At 40.3% G+C, this 21,314-nt stretch overlaps 1 protein-coding gene across 3 annotated transcripts in view; it reads left to right on the top strand.

The window, feature by feature from the left end:
* The window catches only part of RAI14 (retinoic acid induced 14), an 86,753-nt gene that overhangs the window by 7,711 nt on the left and 57,728 nt on the right, over window positions 1-21,314 (top strand). For 2 of the 3 annotated variants that reach the window (XM_030969522.1, XM_030969524.1), the window contains exon 2: window positions 2,811-2,902. In XM_030969522.1, coding sequence (XP_030825382.1) covers window positions 2,867-2,902 — 36 coding nt within the window. In that variant the 5' untranslated portion in view covers window positions 2,811-2,866. Of the gene's footprint in view, window positions 1-790; window positions 1,834-2,810; window positions 2,903-21,314 lie in introns of those variants that run through there. The other variant, XM_030969523.1, reaches the window with a different exon arrangement.

Genomic DNA, 21,314 nt, shown 5'->3' with positions numbered 1-21,314 from the left:
GTGTTCTTGAGCATGCTTTTTTAATTATGCTGAGGATTTGAGTTTCACATTCGCTGTATAAAATGTGCTTTTTCCTTTCTCACAAGAGGGAGAGTAATGTATTAGGGGTACTTGCAAAACTTGTTAATTAGACTCTCCTACAGGTTCCTCAGAGGAGAGGGTCCAGCTTTGCAGCTGCTCTGTGTACCTACAAGGAGTTTTCATCTCTCCCACAGCCTTGTAGTTGAGCACTTTGTCTTCCTTGGGAGCTATAATAAATCTTTTGTCCATAGGAGCCAAAAATGCTGAGGGAGTGAGAAGGGGAAAGACAGCCTGCAGCAGACAATTTTTTGGCAATCTCTATGTGAGGAAAGATTTCTTGTTTTCAATTCCCTGTGCACGGGATTTATTTATACTTCATTAACCAGTCCAATTAAGCAGTTTACTTTTTTTAGTCAAAGTATATTTAAGTCATAAAATACGTAGTTCTGTTAAGTTTTGGGTTTTGAGGGATATTGTATAATGTTTCACGCCTTTAAAGTTTCTTCACTTTTTTTTTCATAAAATTTGGGGGTTGTTTGGTTTGGTTTGATTTGAGTGGTTTTTTCTTTTTTGCTGGTGTGGTATGTAAAGAAAGCCAGGTGAGTAATGGAATTTGTCTTGTCTGTACCCTGGCATTTGCAGTTCTCATCATCCTTGATGTTATTGGAGGATAATTCAGGAGGTTATTGGACTCTTGCTGAGATTCAGGCTCCTTTCCAGTGCAGGTTATGACAGCTGTAATTTAAAAACTTTCTCAAAAATTTGGGTAGGTGTAGCAGAAACAAAGTGGTATGCTTCTCTCAAAGCAATCTGAAATAATTCCTTCTTTTTGATTGTTCAGGTTATTATTTTTGATTGTTCAGGTTATTATTTTTAATTTTTTTTTTACTATTTCACAAATACTCCTTTCTATCCAGGAAAAAGCTAAGAAATTTTCGCCTAGGTCAGGCACTGAAAAGGTTCTGCAAAATCTATTTTCCTTTTTTCTTTTCGCCTACTAAAGAATTAAACAAAACACCACAAACCCATTCTCCTTGTGATTAAATGCAAGAATTTTGAATGAAACCCCTTATTCATATACCTGGATGCGGTCAGGGATCTGACATGACTTGAAAATGACTGTGTAATTAGACTTAGAGTAATTTAATTCAATTTAATGATTTTTTAACAACTTGCAGAATTAGCCCATTCAGATTACCTACTGCTACCCACTGGAAAGGTGTAGCCAGTGGGAAATGCGTTTGTGTGTATTTGATGTGGGATTTTTGTTTGTTTGGTTGTTTTTTTTTAAGAAATGTACTTGAGTTTTGAGTTTGTCTTTAATCACTCTCAGATAAATATGGGGTTGAACTAAATAACATGTTTACTTAGCACTGATTGCTATTCCTGAATGGTAGTTAGGGCTGTATTTTGTGGAAGCATTCATATGCATATATATTGCGCTAACAGTGTGCTGTGTAGTTGGATTTTTAAAACTCATGGTAGAGTTATCAGGTAAAGCATAGCAACTTGCCTTGAATAATGAGATATACTTTTATGAAATAGCTGAATCTCACTTTGGTTATCAAACTGTAATCTACTGTTTCTGAAGAGTGATGTGAAACATACTGACCCTGCATAACCTATTTGATTTTATGCTTCAGTCCCTATTTCAGTTATTTATTTATCTGACTAGACTTGTAAAACTTTTTCTACTTTTTTTCTAGGGTGGAGAGAGGAAGTTTATACAGCTGAACATCCTTAACTTTAAACTGTTCCTTCAGAAAGAATTTGTATAGCAGCTAAAACTTGTAGATGAAAGCAACTATTTCAGTAAGCATACCATAAAACTAGAAATGTGGAACATTTTTATCTAGATGCATTTGCCAATCCAGATGTTGCTCTCTCATTATGATTTTCTGCTGTGCTCTAGGAAAAAGCACATTGCCATGCTGCTTTAATGTGCTTTCACCATAAAGTTGGATTGACAATGTGTGGCATCATTGAAGCTTTCTGTAGGAAACTTTGCTCTAGACACCCACTTTCCTCTGTGAGAGTTTACAGCTTGTCTGTTAGGTTAGTTTTGTATGTTTGTTCGACTGCTGCTTTCCTTCATGTGGAAGGGAGGAAGAGGGAACACGGCTGTGATAATGCACTGCCAAGTTTCGAGCAGCTATGGCTCTTAAAAACCCACACAGAGTTCCCCCCTTGTGGGGAAGAATCCAGAACAATTCTTCCAGCAATAACCTCTGTCTTGTTCAGACGATTCTGTCTGCTGTGTTATGTTGAGCTGTCCTAGTATGTGTCCGGCAAGGTTGAAGTACAATTTAGTGTTTGGTTAGTGGTTGTACTTGTGCATAGAATAATGGTGATAATTCTGCTACCCAGTGCAGACCCATGGTGGTAGGATGGTGGCATTTTAATGAATGACTTTACATGCTTAATTATGATCTTGCATAATCCATTATTACAAATGGCTATCCTGATGATAATAGGCAGTGGTCAGAGGAATCTGCTCATGTATGAATGGGTTGCTGATCTAATTATGTGGAGGTGTAGTTAATATAACACGATACACAGTTTAGGTTTTGGTGAACATTTGTTCTGTTGTTCAGTGATCAGATTTAGGCTTATTTCTAAGTTTAGAGAAACAGTTAGAAAGGTTCCCTTAAGTGACTGTTAATCTTTTTTAGAGCTTGAGGGCTAAATCCTCAAAGACTCATAGGCGTATGCAAATTCAATTGTGACTTGCCTGCCAGTGAACTGAATGGTATCAAGTTGGAATCTTTCTTTCTTTCTTTTTTGTTTAGATATTGAAGAAGAATAAAAAGCTCCTCAAAAGTTTGGAAGGTTGAATGTGATCAGCATGAAGAGCTTAAAAGCGAAGTTCAGGAAGAGTGACGTAAGTACTTCTGCTATGTTTGACTGCTGGTTTTCATGCTGGAAACAAGTTCTTCACTCCCACCTTGATAAGCTTGTAGGTTAATGAATTACAGAGAAGAAAGCACAAAGGCAACAGCTGAGTACAGTATGGAGTAGGCTGTTTCTATTTGTAGAGCCATTATCTGTTATGCAAATTAACAGTGTTTTACTACCTTGGTCCCCGTAGCTGAATCGTACACGTCTGTGGGGTCTGCAGAACTTCTCCTAGATTGTGCTGGTGCCCATATTGGAACTTTGTTCCAATTTTAGGGTTAAGCCTCATAAGGACTTTACTACCCAATCATATTTCTGTCTAAACCTAATACCGTTCTTATCAGTGTGGTGTTTGAGCACTTAACTAATGTCTCCCCAGTCTGTGGCTGGGTTTCTTTGTCAGCAAGAATACAGGAACCAGCTGAGCAATTAGGGCAGCTGTGGTTTATCAGTTCTAGTGTGACAGGAGGGGTGGATATGAGGCTTGAGCAGTGGGGAAGGAAGACATAAATGTGGAGGTTCCCAGGAGAATCTCCAGAACAGTATTTAGAGAGACATTAGGCTGCACAAAATCTTGCTTGTTGTAGAAGTATTGGTGGATACCCAAACTTTGACATGTAAAGTAAGCAATACTTCCCTTGGAGCAGTGGAACTGCTGTAGTCTAGTCCTGTTCTTGTCCTACTACTCATCCCAGGTTTTTGTGTCACTAGTAAGAAGTCTGTCAAATAGGTGAGTTTGTTTAATCGACTTTCCAGATATCGTGTGGAATTTGTAACAGATGTTCATGATCCATGGAGAATGTAGTGTTTCATTCTTCATCCTAATTTTTTGTGCTCTTTTGAAAGAGGCGATGTATTGTTTGTCATTGCCAGATTTGCATGGGGTCCTGGGGCAGCCATGTTGCAAGAAGATGTTAGGTGTGAAAATGGAGTGTCTTAAGCTTTGGTGTTCAGGAGTAAAGTTACACAGTGCACTCAGTGGGTGTTTTGATGTAAAGATGGTCTCACAGCACACCATTAGAGTAATGTGTCTTCAGCCAGCCTGTAGTGAACATCAGTAGCAGAAGAAGGTAGAGTTGCTGTTATGGTGTGACCTGCAGATGTGCTGGCTACTGCTCAGAAGGAATTTGAGCTGTGGGTTAGCATTTGGTGCAGCTGCTGAATTGGTGTCCTTGCAGCAGCACTGGTGGATGCTTCGCTCCTTCAGTTTAGCAAGAGGTATTTCTTAAAAGACTGCCTCTATAAGCAAACTAAATATGTAAACCAACCTTTGCTTTCTAGAATATCTAGAATATTCCAGAAATATTTTAATTTTGAGTGCAGGGGGAAACACTTTTCACTACTTAAGCAGTATTTGATTTTGCTAGTCACCAGATTGAATCAGCCAGTGGCACAGTGTCTTGTGCCACATCACAACAAATAAAATTAATATCACAAGTCTCTGGTGTCCCATCTCACTGAACTTGCCTTTCAGTTTAGAACTGCTAGAGTTCTGTGGTCAGACTTTGTTGCTCCTCTTGCAATGAGCAGCACCAATTGCTATTTTGAGTTCACCCACACCACTAAAACTTTTAATAGGCCTCTGCTTGGGTAATGAGAGCGGTCTGCTGGCTAATACATGAACATACTTGGAAGTTAGGTGTGCCCATGTGTTAGGATGACTTCATCCACACTTTTATGCTGCTTGGCTGGCCTGCAGCTCTAGAGCAAAGGCTAAGTGACATGTGTGATGAAACCAGACCTTGCTGTAGGAGTTCAGCTACTGTCATAAATTGTGCTCATTCATTTATTCCTCACTTATCTAGCCCTGATAACTTGTGTACGCCTCTCCCCAAAATCAAGGGCAGTCTGAATGTAATTGCTGTTTTGATACTACTGCTGTCTACTGGCTGGAGACAAGGTTGACCGCAAAGGATTTTTCAGATACCTAAAATTTAGATATGCATCTCTAAGAGCACAACAGTCTAAATCCATGACAGTCTGGTTTCCTCTGTTTTGAAGCCAAGCCTTAAGGGCATAATTCAAGGCAACCAACAGGAGCTGTCCTATATTTTGTGCAAGATAAGCAAGGAAAATTCTCTTCAGTTTCCAGAAGCTGCTCTTAGTTACAGTTTTTGAGGGGGAGAAAAAGGATGTCTTTTTAATGGGGAGTAGTTGGTTGTATTTTGTCTCAATTTATAAGATGTGGTAACTTCTCTTCGACTGGGGATGAGGGTAAAGTCAGAAGGGCTGGAGTGAGTATTTTTCTCATTGCTCTCTAAAAGAAATCTTTATTGTGTTTTAGAACTGAAGATGTCTTAGGGTAAGGAAGAGTACCCTTGTCTGTAATCTCATTGTTAGCATTAAAAAATAAGGAGTGGTATGAGTAGGAGGTAAATCTTCAAGATGTGCGTAAGAAACAGGAATTGCAAACACTTCTCCTGCAGTAGGGCTGATAACATAAAACTCTGTACTGGAATGAAGACCACGAAGGAAATTTCACTGATGTATTAAAGCTCTCTAGGCTTTCCTGCAGTGGCTGAATTAGAAATTAGTATAACTGCTGATATTCGAGTATATTTCTTGGTATCCCTGCCAGAAGGCATTGCTTTGGTGCTCAAATGATGCCAGTCTTGATGCTTGTGAAAGAAATGACCCTGCTCCCTCTTTTTCCACATCTGCTCTTCTCATTTTGAGGGTATTTGACCCTGCAGTCAGCTACGTCAAGGACAAGAAGTGATGGAAAAATGCTTCGTGGGGTGAGTGTCGGATGAGTAACTCTCTGCTCTGTGTTACTGTAGGGTCAGCCTTGGGAGGAATTGTGGAAGTAGGAGGAACTGCAGGACATCCCTTTCTCCAGCTGTTGCTTAGTTTAATTCCACTGTCAGATCACACCCTGAGAATACTGGCGCAGAAAGCACACGGGTGGGCATGCTAGCAAAGGGGTTGCAGGAATACACAACTACATAAGGGTGCTTATTTAAATATTTAGCAGGATTGATGCAGTCTACAGCTGAGAGATGACAGTATGAGTCATAGATAGAGACTCCTCACTTCATGCTTTTGCTGTATCCCTGTATTTCACCTGATTTACTGTTTGTGAATCCAGCCCCATTAACTGGAGAATCCTTTGTCCTTGACACACTTAATCGCTGTGAAATCCTTCCTGGGGGTGACTGTTGCCATGTGAACATGTGTGTTTGGAGAGAAGGAATGAGATTTATCGCTCTGTCACAAATGACTATTGTCAAAGCATGATGTGTAGTCACAGGAGGATGCTTGTAGACTGGGAATCTGTGAACAGGGTGCCTCGGTGGGAGCAAATGCCAAGACTGGAAGCTAAGCAGTGGTTGTGCACACTTAAAGAATGTGTAGACAACAGAAACCACAATCATGTCTTGACAAAACAGCAGTCTCTTCTGTCTGAGAAGCTGTATTTTCTCTACTCTTGTCATCTCTTGCTTCTCATTATCAAGCTCAAAACCTACCATTAAACACATAAAAGCTGACTACCTATAAGGATGGCCATTTTAATTGTTGCTAGAGGCTATCGCATGTAACACTTGAAAATGTTACCATAGTAATACCAGGAGCTATAACTTCAGACCTGAATTTATTTATGCACAGTCCATAGTTTATTCACACAGTGGAGAATGAATGTCTCTGCCCAGTAAGACAGAAGTTCTTCATAGTTTCTGCGTAGAAAACCAGATTTTGAAAAATTACTATTAAAATATTACTGTAGGCCTCTAACATTGGAGATTGTAGTGTTTTCTGTAGTAACTAGTCAGTTTGTGGCCTGACTTCGAAAGCGTCTAGAACCTTAAACAGTGGAAAAGTGGATTTTCAAATGTGTGAAGATTAGGCCTGTCTAAACATGTTTTGCTTGTTTCTTAAATATGATAAGGTGCTCATCAACATTTTCAGGCACCTACACGTATTTAAGTATCTAGCTCTTGATACTAGGATGATGTAAGTACATAAGTGGTTTATTCAGGTAGACTGGCTTTTAACCATGTTCTTGGTTACTCTAGAAGAGGCATATTGTGTGAAAGCTCTGATGGTTTGGATTGTTTTCACTGTCTTAAGTGTGTGGGCAGAACCTGAAAAGCCTTAGGACCCTTTTCTGTGAGTATTAAAGATCATCTGAAAAACACATACTGCAATTTGACAGAAACCAGTTTTCTTCTAATTGCTATCTTGTTGAATGGACAAGAAGATTTGTTTCCAAATACCCTCAATAATAATAATTAAAATAGTAGAGTGTTTTTAACATTGAAAATTGACTGTGCAGTTCTGCAAAAAAGGTACTTAATGTCAGAAGCAGAGCCAAGACAGGCTGGGATTCCCCAATGCTAATTACCAGCTTTAACTTCTGGTATTTCTGGAAATGCCTGTATGTTGTACTATTACATGGGTGTTGAGAAGTTTGCAGTTCTAATGAAACTCTCTGCTTTTTGGCCTTTGCTGTAGTCATTGTTCCATAAATCTCAAAATGATGAAGCAGTTAGGTATGTTGTAGTGTAAAATCTTAGTCTTAATCTAGACAGTATGCTAGTTAAATCTTGGCATTTCTTTTTAATACCAAATGTTTGAAGTAGTGAATTTACATTTAGCAGTTTTTAAAGTATAAAAAGCTAACCTACTTGGGTGTTTGGAATGGAAAGACTGCTGGGATACTTTCAGTTAAAATTTGTGTTCTTGTGTGTTCTGGGCTGAATGTGTGGGAGAGCAAAACTTGGGTGGGGCAACTTGAAAAGTAATAAAGCAGGATCTCCTGCAAACAACCTTTAAATTGCTCTGTCCACTGAAAGCTACAATAAACCCAAAAGGGAGCGTGGGATTCAAAATTTGCAGTTATCTGCTTTGTACATAGATACTTTCTTTCAGGGTAATTGTGACAAAAAATCACCACATAACATGTTGTCTCTGGCAAAAAAAGTGAAATGGCAGTGTTGTTCGACCCATTGTCCACAATTATTTCGAAAATGAACTACTGAAGCTTGCGTTTACTTCAGTATCCTGGTTTTGTTGTGTGTTGGATTGAATCAGGCTGAAACATCATCATCATGACTGTAGCTTTTGCTCGGTTATTTTCTTCAGTGGTAATCTTTGATTCCACTATACAACATGTGATGGAGGGTCAGAACATACAGATTGCCCTCAACCAGTTCTTCTTGGGAATGGAAAATTGAACCTTCTTTCCCTCTTGAAATGGGTGCTGTGGTTCCTGATTGTTCCTCCCTCTGTTAGGAGTCGAGTTTTGCCTTCCACCCCATGTTCTGCTATTTGGCTTCATACCTCCAGTTCTGAGCATGCTCTCTGCTCTACTCAGCTTCCTCTGCTTTGTCCGGGAAAGAAATTAAACCTGTTCTGAGTATATTAGAGTAAGACCTCCTGCTGGTTCCAGTCAGTTCAGGGTGAACCTCTTGCCATCAGGTAGAGTATTTTCTTTATCATTCACAATAGGAATGTCCTCAGAGTACATATAAAATTATTTTATTTGGGTGAACTGTAATTCCGGAGTGCAGGAGCCCTCTGTGAGGGGACCAATATCAGCCCAGAAGTTATGTAGCATCTCTTTTAATGGTGAAAAGAAAATGTAATGGAGGAGACAAGCAAATAAGGGTGTGGGAAAACAGAAGGGAAGAAAGAAGGTCTGAAAGGGAGAAGAAAGGAGGGACAGTTGAAGGGTCAGAGTTACTATTTTGGTAACTGTTCTGGGAGAAGAAGCAACTGGGCTGCTGTGGGTTGCCTGTTGATCATCTGTCTCTGGATGGGATAATATGAGGAGTGTTTAAGGCTAAATAACTTGCAGATATTCTGTAAACCACCTGCAGCATCTCCAAGTGTTTGAGACAGAAAGGAGAGGGAATTGGTTAAATGAGAACTGTGCTATGGTGTTTGGAATTACAGTAGACAAACCTTAGTTTACTTTGAATAAACACATGGTTATTTCCTTAAACAGGATTATGAAATGGGAGGGAGTAGGAAGAAGAAAGGCAAATTGGCATATACAGACTGGAGAAAACTAGTATTTTTGAATCTATTGGTAACAAGAAAGGAATCTTTTTGTGTAGAAACATTTCTTTTGTGTCCCTTTAAAGAGAGCACAAAAGTTCAAAGGCCTTCCAACTTTGGAAGAGTTGGAAAAAAAGCATTTGTAATTTTTTCATTTATTTGTTTATCTTTAGTAATATTTAAATGTAAAGTAAAATAAATCTGAAAATTATAAATGAGCAATCTGTGTGTCCTTACTGTGGTACACTATATCCCCTCTTCCTTTTTGGCACTGCTCATGCCTGATCTGATATGAAGTTGTCTGTTAAAACTCATGTGGAGGAGGGGATTTTAAGGAATGGCCCAGTCTTTGTTTGAAGGCTTTTGTCTTGTCTTTTGTTGTTAGCGAAGACAGTTTGCTGTGAATATCTGCTGTAATATCATCTAGTGAATATAACACCCATACACTTTATTTTAGTGGAGATTTGAGCCTTTTCATTCTGTGCTTATATTTTGGTAGACTGTGAATGATACAAGCAGACAACAAATGTTATGGAGTGAGTCAGACTGAAAGAGGTGTATTAAATACCTTATTCCAGCAATGCATTCTAGTGCTATTCTTCAAGAAGCTGTTCTGACTGTGTGTAGTCCAGGAAAATATCCAGCATTAGGGACATGTCAAACCCTTTTTTGCTTCCTTGCACATTGTCACATTTGAGGTGTGCTGAATATGCATCTCATACATGCTCTGAATATCTGTGAAGCTAAAGCATAGAGTAGAATCATGGTGTCAGTGGCCATTCTTCCCTGGAAATGGGAAGTCTGGACTTGTGTAGTTGTTCTGATATATGTGAACCTGTTTAATGAGCCATTTTGCCTATTTCAAGACCTGAATGATCTGGAGAAAGCTGCAGCCTTAAGCTTTTAAAAGTACTGTTAACATTGAGCTGGCAAAAGCCATCACAGTGGAATGTCTTTTAACTACAGCTTCAGGATGTCTTAATTTCTTGGACTCACAGTTTATATCCATGTTTATTGTTACTGCAGGTACTATCTCTTCCAGTATTTAGGTTGCTATGTGGACTCCATATTTACCTTAAAGTATTTTGAGGTAGAAAACTCTTTAAGTAGTGCTCTTATTCTACATGACACCAGTGCTACTTTCTACTGTTTGGATTTTGAGAGGTGGCATAGTATAATTAGCAAAACATAATCCGAAACTAGCTAAATTTAGTGCTGTATAGCTGTCTGAGGACTCTCATTCCTCAGATATGCTGAATGTGATTGTCTTGGATGAAATACACAGCTAACTGTCCAGAACACTTGCATTGACTTGATTGTAATGATAGGAGCAAAGGTATTTTAATAACTTTGCAAATGATGTGGTTGCCCATGCGTATATATGTGCCTGACATACCTGTGTGGCTCAGTTCATGGGTGCATACCTCTCCTCTTTCATCTTTGCTTCTTTGCTGTGTGTGGTGGAAACTTCTTAGGAATCTTGCCAACTTGGGTAACCTGTCTGGTTATCCAGAGCCTGAAACAGGGGCCTTTGAAGTCAGAAGAAAGACTTCAGTCTGCTTGAAAGAGCATTGAATCAAGAGTGAAAATCAAAATGCTGGTTCCGTGGACGCACATGGCCAGCTCCAGTGAGGGATGGATTTCCCCTCAATGAAGCATTGAAATACATTTGGGTGTTGAAAATGCTGAGATTGGCAGATTATCCAAAAGTGGCTTCTTTCTGGGGTCTAGAGGAGGTTGAGTTTCTGTTCTTTTCCTCCAGCTTTTTTTCTTTGGGGGATGATTGCTTATGGCATGATGCGATTCTGTTTGACAGTAGCAATGGCAACCCACTACATCCAGTTTCAGTCTACCCTCTTTTAGTTTAAAATCATTATCCTTTGTCTTATTGCCCCAAGCCTGGAGAAAAAGTCCCTCTCCATTGTTCTTTACTAGCTGCCTTAAGGTATGAAATGGTCACAGTAAACTATTCTGGAGCCTTCTCTTCTCCAGGCTCAGCAACCCCATCTCTCTCAGCTTGTCTTCAAAGGAGAGGTGGGTCCTCTTTGATCTCCAGCAGGTCCCTGTCCCTCCTGTGCTGGGAGCCCAGGGCTGGATGCAGTGCTCCAGGTGGGTCTCAGCAGAGCAGAGCAGAGGGGCAGAATCCCCTCCCTGCCCTGCTGCCCACGGGGCTCTGGATGCAGCCCAGGACACGTTTGGCTCTCTGGGCTGTGAGTGCCATGGCTGGGCCATGTGCAGCCTCTCACCCACAGCACCCCCAAGCCCTTCTGGGCAGGGCTGCTCTGGGGCTGGTCATGCCCAGCCTGTGCTGGTACCCGGGGTTGCCCTGACCCTGGTGCAACACCAGCACTTGTCCTTCTTAACTTATGAGGTTACCACAGACCTGCTTCTTGAGCTTGTCTAGGCCCCTCTGGATGGCATCAGTCAAACACACCTCTTGGCATGGTGTTATCTATAAATTTGCTGAGAGTGCACTGGATCGCACTGGCTGTGTCACAAATGGAGACACTGAGCAGTACTGGTCCCAACACAGACCTCTGAGGGACACCACTCATCACTGATCCCCATCTGGACATTCAGACATTGATGACTGCTTCCTAGATGTGGCCATCCAGCCAATTCATTATCCACCAGACAGTCCATCAGAGCCATGCGTCTCCAATTGAGAGACTCTGGGAGAGGCCGTGTGTTGATGACGTGTTATTGATTATTTCTGTGTGTTTATCAGGGGATGAAGCAGGACCCTTTTGTTTAATTCCTTCACTGTGGCTAAGGGAACCTGAGCAGTATACCATGGGCTTATGCCTTACATTGTTGAGAAAGACTACAAGTTCGAACTGTCTTGGAGTGTTTTACTGGCACAGTAACAGCATACTTAAGGATGGAATTCTTGTGAATTTCATTTTGACCACCCAGTTGTATTCCTGTCCCTCTTGGTACAAACAGCCTGTTGCTGTCTAATTTTGCTGGATTTGTCTCACAGCTGTCTCCAGTCCTGTGTCAAACTGTGATAAATGCAGCAGGCAGCAGGTGTGCATCCCTGGTGTTGCAAATAGGGCTGTGCATGTGAAGTGCTGCACAGCAAGAAGCTGCCCTAGGCTTTGTGTTGGGCAGCAGGTTTTTTTTCCAGTAGTGAATACCACTTCTTAATGCATATGTTGTTTGCTTGTAAACTTGGAGTTGCTCAGTGTGTTTTGGTTTTGTTTCTCGTAGTGTAGGTTCCTTGTGTGCAAGCCAGGTCTCGCTTCAGCTGGATTGCTGTGCTGGTTATTTACCATGTTGTGCACTCAAGAGGAAGGTTGTGTTTCCATGTGTTTGTGAGGAACATTAGCTCAGATTAATGTCACAGCAAAAAGGTCTTGAAAGTTTCCAGCGGTGATGCACTGCAGCTATCTCTGTTTACTCAGATGACGGTAAGATGCATAAGGTCAGATGTAGGCTGTTGGTTTTTTATGTTTGTGAGTAAGTTTGCTTTCCTTAGAGGGTCATTTAAGGGAAAAAATGTAATTTATGTTAATTTATATTGTTTTCTAAACTGTGATATAGTGAATGGGATGGGACAAGCATGAGCAGTGTATGTGGAAAATGGCTATAGCTAAGTTTCTTCTGTTGAAGGGTGGCCACTAGTTTCTGTTGAAATGCTTGGAATTTTGGGATAATATATGGTATGTTTTTTTCTCATTGTCATGTGTGATGCTTGTTCAGTCATTACACATGAGGTGGTAAACACCAAAGTTTCTTTATTATTTTCTTCTTTTAATTTAGGCTAGCTGTGGGAGCATGGGACACTCCTCTGGCCATAGAAGCTTGTGTCCAGACTTCTCATTCACTGTGTCTTTTGCATGGTTTTGGGCAAACGAGCAGCTATGGGTGCTGTTTCACCCTGTAAAATACACAGTATCTGTGTCATTTAGCTGTGCAATGTTGAAGGGAGGGCACCCAGTCCAATTTGAGAATTTCTGATGCAAAATGGAAGAACATGAAGTAAGTGTTCTTCAGAGACCAGGAAGGCGAGTTTAGCAAATTAACTTCTAGCTGAAATGTACTTGTCATTTTCAGTGTGTTTCTTCTGCTAGCAACAGAATGTAATTGTTATGCCCTGGAACTCCATACAAGGGAGTTTCCATGCCTGGAATTTAGATTTATAATCTGCTTCCTCCCACTTCTAAACCCAAAGTATCATGATATTTTTAGATGAAGATCAGGTCACTTTATGATTTATTCTTGAAATGCTAAGTTACCTGTTTGCTGCAGTGGTGGCTGTGATTGTATCTGCCTATAAGCTCACAAGAAAAAAGCCTGCTATCTAGAAATTGTGCATAAATATTACTTAATGACAAATACCTTCCTGCTCTCTGGCAGTAGCAATTCTTCCACTCATTTTCCTCTCCTGTCTCCTGGGTAACTCCCATAGGTTTAATAACTGTGGCTGGGGCAGAATTTTAATTTTTTAAAATTTATGTTTCTGTTTTAAACACTGGTAGTTTTTCTGATATTTGGTTCCCTTTCTCCCACCCTCCACAGGCCTGTAAATTACTTTAGCAGCGCTCAGTATCTTCAGTTTTTTGAAAGTAGGATTGTTTCAGCTCTGTACACAAGGCAAACACAATTAGAAAATTGCGTCCTTTGACATAAGAAAAACAACCTTGTACGTGCTACATGGTCTGAAGGTGGCTGTAAACAAATATAGTGTAATCTCATGGGGGTGGGGGGAATAGACATTGTAAATCTTGCCATTGGAATTTATTTAAGCTGCTAGTTGAAAATCATGAGACCGGCCAATGCAGTGCAGTAAAGGAAGGAAAGGTCAGGAGATTGGAAAAAAGGCTCATCCCCTCATCTTTCAATGTGATTTTTTGCAGCCTTGTGCAGGAGCTTATTATCCCACTTTCACACCTTAAAAATAAGGGAGAGCTGTGGAAAAATATTTCAATGGGGTAATTGTTGTGGATAGAATAGTAATTCTGCAGTGCTCAAATAGTGTGGAAACATTTGGACTGTGTAAGGAGAGACAAGCAGCTTTTACCATACCCAGAGAGACAAGCAGCTTCTACCATACCCAGACTAACAACTTTCAGAGCTCTACATCGCTTGGGTCTCATCAGACTCTTCTGACTTTGGTATGTCAGCTAGCTATGGTGACCAAGAAAAACCAAACTCTGCCTCCTGTTTAAAATCTGTTGGTATGTAGTGTTGCACACTGCTGGAGATCAGACCTGCTTTGCAGGGCACTTGAGTTTGTCCCAAATGTGTGTAATAGGACTGCATGAGGGTTCCATCAGTAAGATTCAGAGGGGTGATTTTAAGTATAGAAGCTGTAAATGTCCCTGATCATAGTCTCCTTTAATAGTCCCTGATGATAGTCTCCTTCTCTTTCTGAGAAGCTGATACCTGTGTTTATTGTGACAGGGTGCTGAGGGCTTTGTAGGATCACATCTTTTACATTTTAGTAGTTCAGTTGCATGATTACTCACAGTTTTGTCAATGCATGATCATACTCTGACCTAGAACATGTCCCCTCCTGCTTTCAGTGTGTGTGTGTGTGTGTGTGATTTTGGATGAATTGTCAGTTTTCACACACAGCTGAAATGCATCTTCTTTTCAAGTATGTTTGAGTAATCCATAGTGATTAAGCAAAACAAGTAGGAAAGAATGTGATCTTGCTATATGCCGCGATTGTAATGACCCCCTCTTTGCAATAAATCAGTTGTTTGTCAGAAGACTCATGTCTGCATAAGCACACGACATTGCTGCAGACAGGAAGTGCCCTAGTCTGTTGACCTCGTCTCCCAGGGAAAATCAAAAGTTCTCATTAAATTAAAAAAAAATAACAAAACCAAGAAAAACTCCCCCAGCTTGTCTTAGTAGAAGATGAAGGCAATAATATGTATAACCTCTTTATCTTCTGTTGTTTATGAATGTGCAATCTGATATTTAAATTGCTTTTAAAACCTTTTTAATGCAGCTGAAAGGAGTGAGGTCAGATATATTTTCTTAGGGTTATATTACACTCCACAAGGGTGAACAGGAAATGGTTTAAAGGAATGCCAAGAAGCCCCTATTCCCTAACCAATTCCCTTGTTTTTTCTTAACCAGCTTTATTTCACATTGCATGCTTCAGCTGCTGTGAGCTTTTCTGGGTTGAGTATAGGGACAGGTTTCAGTGTGTTCTTAAATTACATCACCCGAGTTCCTTTGCCTGCATTTTAAAGAAGAAAACTGTCTGGAATCTAAATACAACTGTGTACAGACTAAATGTGGTGAAACAGAGATCTTGCTTTGTCCATTTCTGATCTGTTAGAAATGGTAGATGTGCTATCTTATTGACACTGTTAATATTAAAAGAATATTCATCACAATTTCCAATTATTACCACTGTCCTCAGGAATTTGCTTATGAATTTATGCAGTATGATCCCCATTTATTGACTTTATTTCTTGAATTCTTATTCATCTGTTTCTAGATAGGTTTTCTTCAAAGCAGCCTTTTTTTTGTCATCAAGTCTGAGTATAGAAATTTGAAAGAAACTTACATATTGCCAAATCCATGCTCTTACAAACTATCAACACCCCGTGCCCAAAAAACCCAAAACCCAAACCAAAACAAAACAAAAAAAAAAATCATCAAAAACCCAAATCCAGATTTAAGTGTTTCTGTATCATACACTAACTGAAATATTTAAAGACCATTTGTCTCTTCACTGGTTTGGCTTGTCACCTAGAATATCCAATTAAGTAACACAAAGGAACATCTTGTAGAAAAGAAATTTTGGAAGTAGATATTTCAAGGAGCTGTGGGGGATGTAGCTTGTTTTGTGGAGTGATCTGCGCACAGCATGAGCTTGGGCTTCCTGCTATTCATAGGTGAGGTAAGTCCCTTCCTCTGTGGGGCAAGTTGCTTGCTCTAGAGTAAGTCACTGCTTTCTGAGGCTTTGAAAAGAAGCAGTGAAGGCTCTCCTAACACCTGTTTTCTGATCTAAAAGTTCACAGATGTTTTTATAAAACCTTTCTGATTCTAGGGGTGCATTTAGTGGTTGGTTAATAGGGCAAATCTTGAAAACATTCACAATGTTTGCTAGAATGCTGCCAAAATGAACATGCCAGGCTAGACCAGAAATGTACTAAATCCCTTCACAGAGTGTGTGTGATGTGGATTTTTTATAGGCTTGTCTCTTCACAAGTCATTTCAAGCACATGCACGTTAAGTGTAAGTTTCACAACTAACCTGCTGATCTTAAAATGTCCTTAAATAGTCACATTAGGCATTATCCTGGGCTCTTTCAAACTTGGATATCAACCCAGGATGTCTAAAGTATGACAAAACTAGATAAGCTGACCAATAGTGTTGGTCATGACCAGGAGTTTAAATATACTAATCTCCAGCTCCTGTCCTATTAGGAATATGCAGTTGTAGCTTCTGGACACTGTGATTTGGCTTCCCAGGGTTCAGCAGCTGACCACCAGCATTAGGTGATCTCTTGTAACAGTGTTTACAGAAGTCAGAAATATTTGCACAACAGTAATTATTAAAAAGGACTAGGAGCTGTGGTTATGAAATCCATCACCCATAACAATAATTAACACTAATGGCTGTGTAGAAGGCAAGTAGTATGCTAAGAATCTACAACTGGGACTGAGTGCCTGCTACGTGAGATCAAAACCATGGTTGTTGAATACTGTAGCTTATTAAACATGGGGACAAGACCTTATAATGTAATTAGAGGGCCTTCTCTAGTCTTTCTGACATTTGTAATTCTAGACTTAGTTGGTTTTTCCATGCAATTAATCCTTATCAAATGTGTGATTTGTTGCACCTTGGGTTTGTAAGGCAAGGCTTAAAATTATAGATCTTCCAGTTTTACATCCCTTGCTCACCCTGCATTTCTGGTCAGTTTTCTGTTTGTTCCTGGGCTCTTTTGGTATGGGAAGACACAAACAGAGAAGACTGCAAATGGTAATTTTTCTTCTACTTCAAGAGTACTCTGGCAAAGTCCACTTGAGACCTTTGCTGGATCTTTACCACTACTTGCTTCCTGCATGGCTGGAGAGGTCACTTCAGTCTCTGTTTTTGGGAAAAGGGTTAAGGCATTTGAGATTGCCTGCCATTGCTGAGCCCTGAAGAAAAGTTCTTGGTTGGAAGCAAAACAAACAGAAAAACTAAAGGAAAAGGGAATATGTCTATTGACATGGGGTCTGACTTTTATTTGAAATAGAAAAATAGAAGCTTGCACTGACATGAATCATCATTATCCATGTTCTGTTCCTTGTTTTCTCTTCAGCTGATAGTGGGTGGAGTTCAAAAGTATTTCAAGCTAAACTAACTTCAGAAGACACCAACTTGGGATTGCATTACCATCGGCCTGGGCCTCCATTGTCCTCCTGCAGCTTTGAGGATGTTTTTGGCGTTTCTTCATGTGGGTTTTTCACACTGCCCTCGAGGCATTGTGCTTACCAACAGATCTTAGTTGTTGTTGCTGCTATAATGAAAAGCATCGCTGCTAAGCCGTGCCTTCTTCCCTCTTTCCATATCCCTTTGCTATTCCCTGCAAACTTATTGTGTGTGTGTGTCTGTACCACAGAAAGCTTGTACTGGGCCAGGATCTTGCTATGCTTAGTGCTGTTATTTTTATCTTCTCTTCTTGCCTTTCCAGTTTGAGGGGTTCTTCTTTTATGAGGTTTTGTTATAAAATGAAAGCCGCATTTCCCACTTATAAAGTACCAAGTGCAGATGATCGTACCTTAAAAAAGACGCTGTGCTTGTTTGTGGTGCAGCGGGTAAAACGTGATTTGTGCTACACAGACATGCCGAACATCAATAAATTCCAATCACCCAAGTCGATGAAAGACACACATTATCTGTTTCTGGCAAGAATTATATTGCATCTAATTAGACCCAACTTTGGAACATAGCATTTCATGAGGAAAGTTAATTACAATGCCTTTAGTCTTTGTTACAAGAAAGCAGTGGTGGGGAAAATCAGCAGTTGACGTTAATTTGTGTTCTCCTGCTTAATCAGTCTATTAGTATACAAGCTTGTCAGGGCTGCCATGCACAGCAATTTTTTGGGAAGAATGTAACTTCAGCTGATGAGAATGACAGAGAATCTCATTTCCAGTAGTGGAAAGCAGTGTAGTGTTCGTGCAGCTCTCCCTCCTCAATGGCTCAGTACAGAGAGTGCTTTTAAGGGAGTTAATCAACTAATTTCTTTTGTGTGCAAAGTGAGGGTTGGAGTTACTGCCATTGGTGTTAAAAAGTACCAAATGCATTCTATTTGTCATCTCTCTTACCTTCCTTCTTGATCCCCTAATTTAAACTTCCTTTCTGAGCAAAGCAAGTCTCCCTGCCTGATGTTGCAGCTATGACCACATACCCTGCAGAAGTTGTAATAAAGTAAGGTTACCACTTAGGAAACATCTTAAGAGCTTTTACAGTTTTTCTTGGGATTGGAGAGAATCAGTCTCAGATTCCTTAGATTTCACAAGGTCCTTTGTGAGAAGCAGAACTAGTGAAGTGTGGCTTCCCTGCATGGTTGTTTTGTAGTTCTCCACGTCGTCACAGTACCTGTGGTTTTTCATTCTGGCCTTCAGTGTCTGCCTTCTCTGCTCTTTTTCTGACCTCTGCGCAGAGGCAGCTCTCTCCCATCACTCTCCCCTGGGTCCCCCATGTGCCTGCCAGGCATCACGCAGTGTCTGCTGGAACTGTTCCACATTACTAAAGCAGGTAGTGCAGGTAGCTCTTTGGCATTTGACAGGTCAAACACAACAGCTAAGCTCATGCTGCAGCCTTCGGTGGAAGCACAGTATTGTTCTTGTCAATATAATCCATTTTTCATGAAACTTGCATGAGTATATTTATCCTGGAGACTGCTGTCTAGCTTTTGGTAATCGTGGAGTAGGTATACTGGTATAGAATGATTGCATAAATCTTTGGGGGGTTGGGGAGGGGGAGGAAATGGTAGCAAATTAAATTTTATTTCTAGAGGAGCAATTCTGGAACAAGAACAGGACCCTCAAACCTGTATTGCTGAGTTTGCTAAAACCAGTTTTATCAAAGGATGAATGTTTCTTTTGGTCATAAAGTAGTGCTAAGAGAAAGCTACCAGCTGGGACCTGTTTCTAAAGCTGACAATTTATATTCAAGTACAGGGATGTGATTTCTTCCTGTGCTAAATAAACTTGTTAGGAGATCTGATTCGACTCTGTAAAATAGTTGGAATTATGAAAGTAATGTTGCACTGATTTTTTTTAATTAAAGCTCCCTAATGTGACTGTTCTGGAGACTGTCTTTCTTTTGTCAAGCATCTGGCTATCCTTGCAATTTGAGAATAATTAAGTTTAGATTTTTTTTTCCTCTAGTGCTTTGTGCAATGGCGCTTTCAACCCTGACGGAAATGTTAGGATAAACTGAACTCTGACACTCATCTGCCTGCACTGTTTCTAATAAAAGAAGTAGACCTCTGCCTTTTGCAACATTACAATATTTTTTTCCTACCTGATATCATGTATGTTATACTGATAGGTGTAACCTCTTGTCAAAGAAGAGTCATACTTTGTCACTCTCACTGTTTTGATAACTTCAATGATAGAACTTGCATCCTGTTTCTTGCTACTTTTATACTGTTTATTCAGACAAGAAATGAAAGAGAATAAGGTATTTTGTCTTTATCATAATTGTGCTTTGTTGTATGATACAAATTTTCCAGCTTCAATTTCAGAGGTGATTGAGTCTCACATGTCTGAGAATGCTTATGCAGGAATGCTGTCTGCCAGGTGCCTGCTCTGTCCAGGTTGCTGCCTCCTCCATTCTGTTAGGGTAGCAGAGGTTTTAGGGGAGGAGTCTATTGAGATGCCTTGTTTCAGGAGATGGTGCCTAAAAACTGGCAGTCATTAAATAATTTCCTTGCAAAATCTGCATTTTCTGTATGAGCTCAATTCTCAGGAGCTCTTCCCATGAGCCTGGTACCAGGGCAGGGTGCTGTAGCCTAGTGAACAGTCAAAATGTGTTACTGTGATAGCATATCTGTCTGACAGGTTCTTGCATCTCAGACAAAATGCAAGTGAGGGTTGGACAAATCCTGCAACACAGGTTCTGTGGAGATTGGAAGCTGCTCCACAGATGCTCTTTCTGTGAGAATGAACTCTTTGTGGTCTTATTTGGCTTTGCTTGGCTTCGCCTCTGTCTTCTGAGACCAGCAAGCAAGATGCCCCACTGTAGGGTATTGACACTGAGATCACATAGATGTAATGACTTTCATTATCTTTCTTAAGCACACATGTGAATCTAAGTGCAAAAAAGCATTGTTTGGAGTAGATGAACCAAAACAGTGGGATTAGTTTATTAAGACAATGAGATTTTGGCCTCTTCTGTGGGGCATTGCTGGGACTTGTAGCAAAATGCATCAAACCACAGTCTTCATAGCTGTGAGGAACATAATACATAGCTGTGATACCATCTCATTTGAGCTGTACTGTTTCTGCTTGGGGTGTTTCAATAGTGCAGTTGTTTTGTGAGCTTGGGATGCTCTCTGGAAGGATACAGAGCAAGTGATTGCCCATTGAGTCATCTGTGGCAGAGCAAAGACTGCAGCAGGAAAGTATGTTCAAAAGGCAAATCTTGAAAACCTGTATTCTGTGGTAAAAGCAGGACTTTGCAATGCTGCCCTTTGTAAAACACAAGCAGCCTGCAAAGACCTGACTGCGCAGATTTCTTTTTCCTTCATTGCTTGTAAGCTGGGTTGGGTTTGTAAGAAAAAGCTCTGGTTCCCATTGTCATCTGAAATATGAACTCTGCTTTACATTCCTGACCTGTAACAGAACTATTTCAAAACCATGCTTTTTCTACTCCAAAACAGCATGTGTTGAATTATAATGGCCCATCCTGCAATGCAGACATTTTAATTTTCAACAGGCATGAACGTCTGCAAGGAGGTGAAAGTTCAGGGTGCGGGGGGAAGGCTAACTCAGAAAATATGAACAGAAATATGTTCCATTTCCAACCCTCTGTTCTTTAGAGCATTCTCACCAAAAGAAATTAAAACCAGAAAGAATTTTAAAACGATTTTTATCTTGAGAAGAACTTGATGCCTGTTTGAGGTTTGGAATGTAAGTAATGAATAAAAAGCCATCTTGTTTTTGTGTACAACTTCACAGTTGTACACAGTTTAGATGGTGGAGGGAAAATACACCTTTCAAGTCTAAAAATCATTCTGTAATTATGCGTAATATGCAAGGGTAACTGACTGTCTTCCTTAGCCTTGATAGTTTGGCCTGTGGGAAGGGAAACCTTCTGCAGGCAGTGTTTTCCTTTGTAAACACTTGACATTCTTCACACCTGGTAAAGCCTGTTGCCTGCAAGTTGTGTGTGCTGCTGTGTTGGTTAACTTCGGCTCCTGAAGTATC

This window comes from Camarhynchus parvulus, chromosome Z (assembly GCF_901933205.1).
Source record: "Camarhynchus parvulus chromosome Z, STF_HiC, whole genome shotgun sequence".
NCBI lineage: Eukaryota > Metazoa > Chordata > Aves > Passeriformes > Thraupidae > Camarhynchus > Camarhynchus parvulus.
Note: the sequence above shows the minus strand (reverse complement) of the source record. Positions and strands in the feature narration are given on the sequence as shown.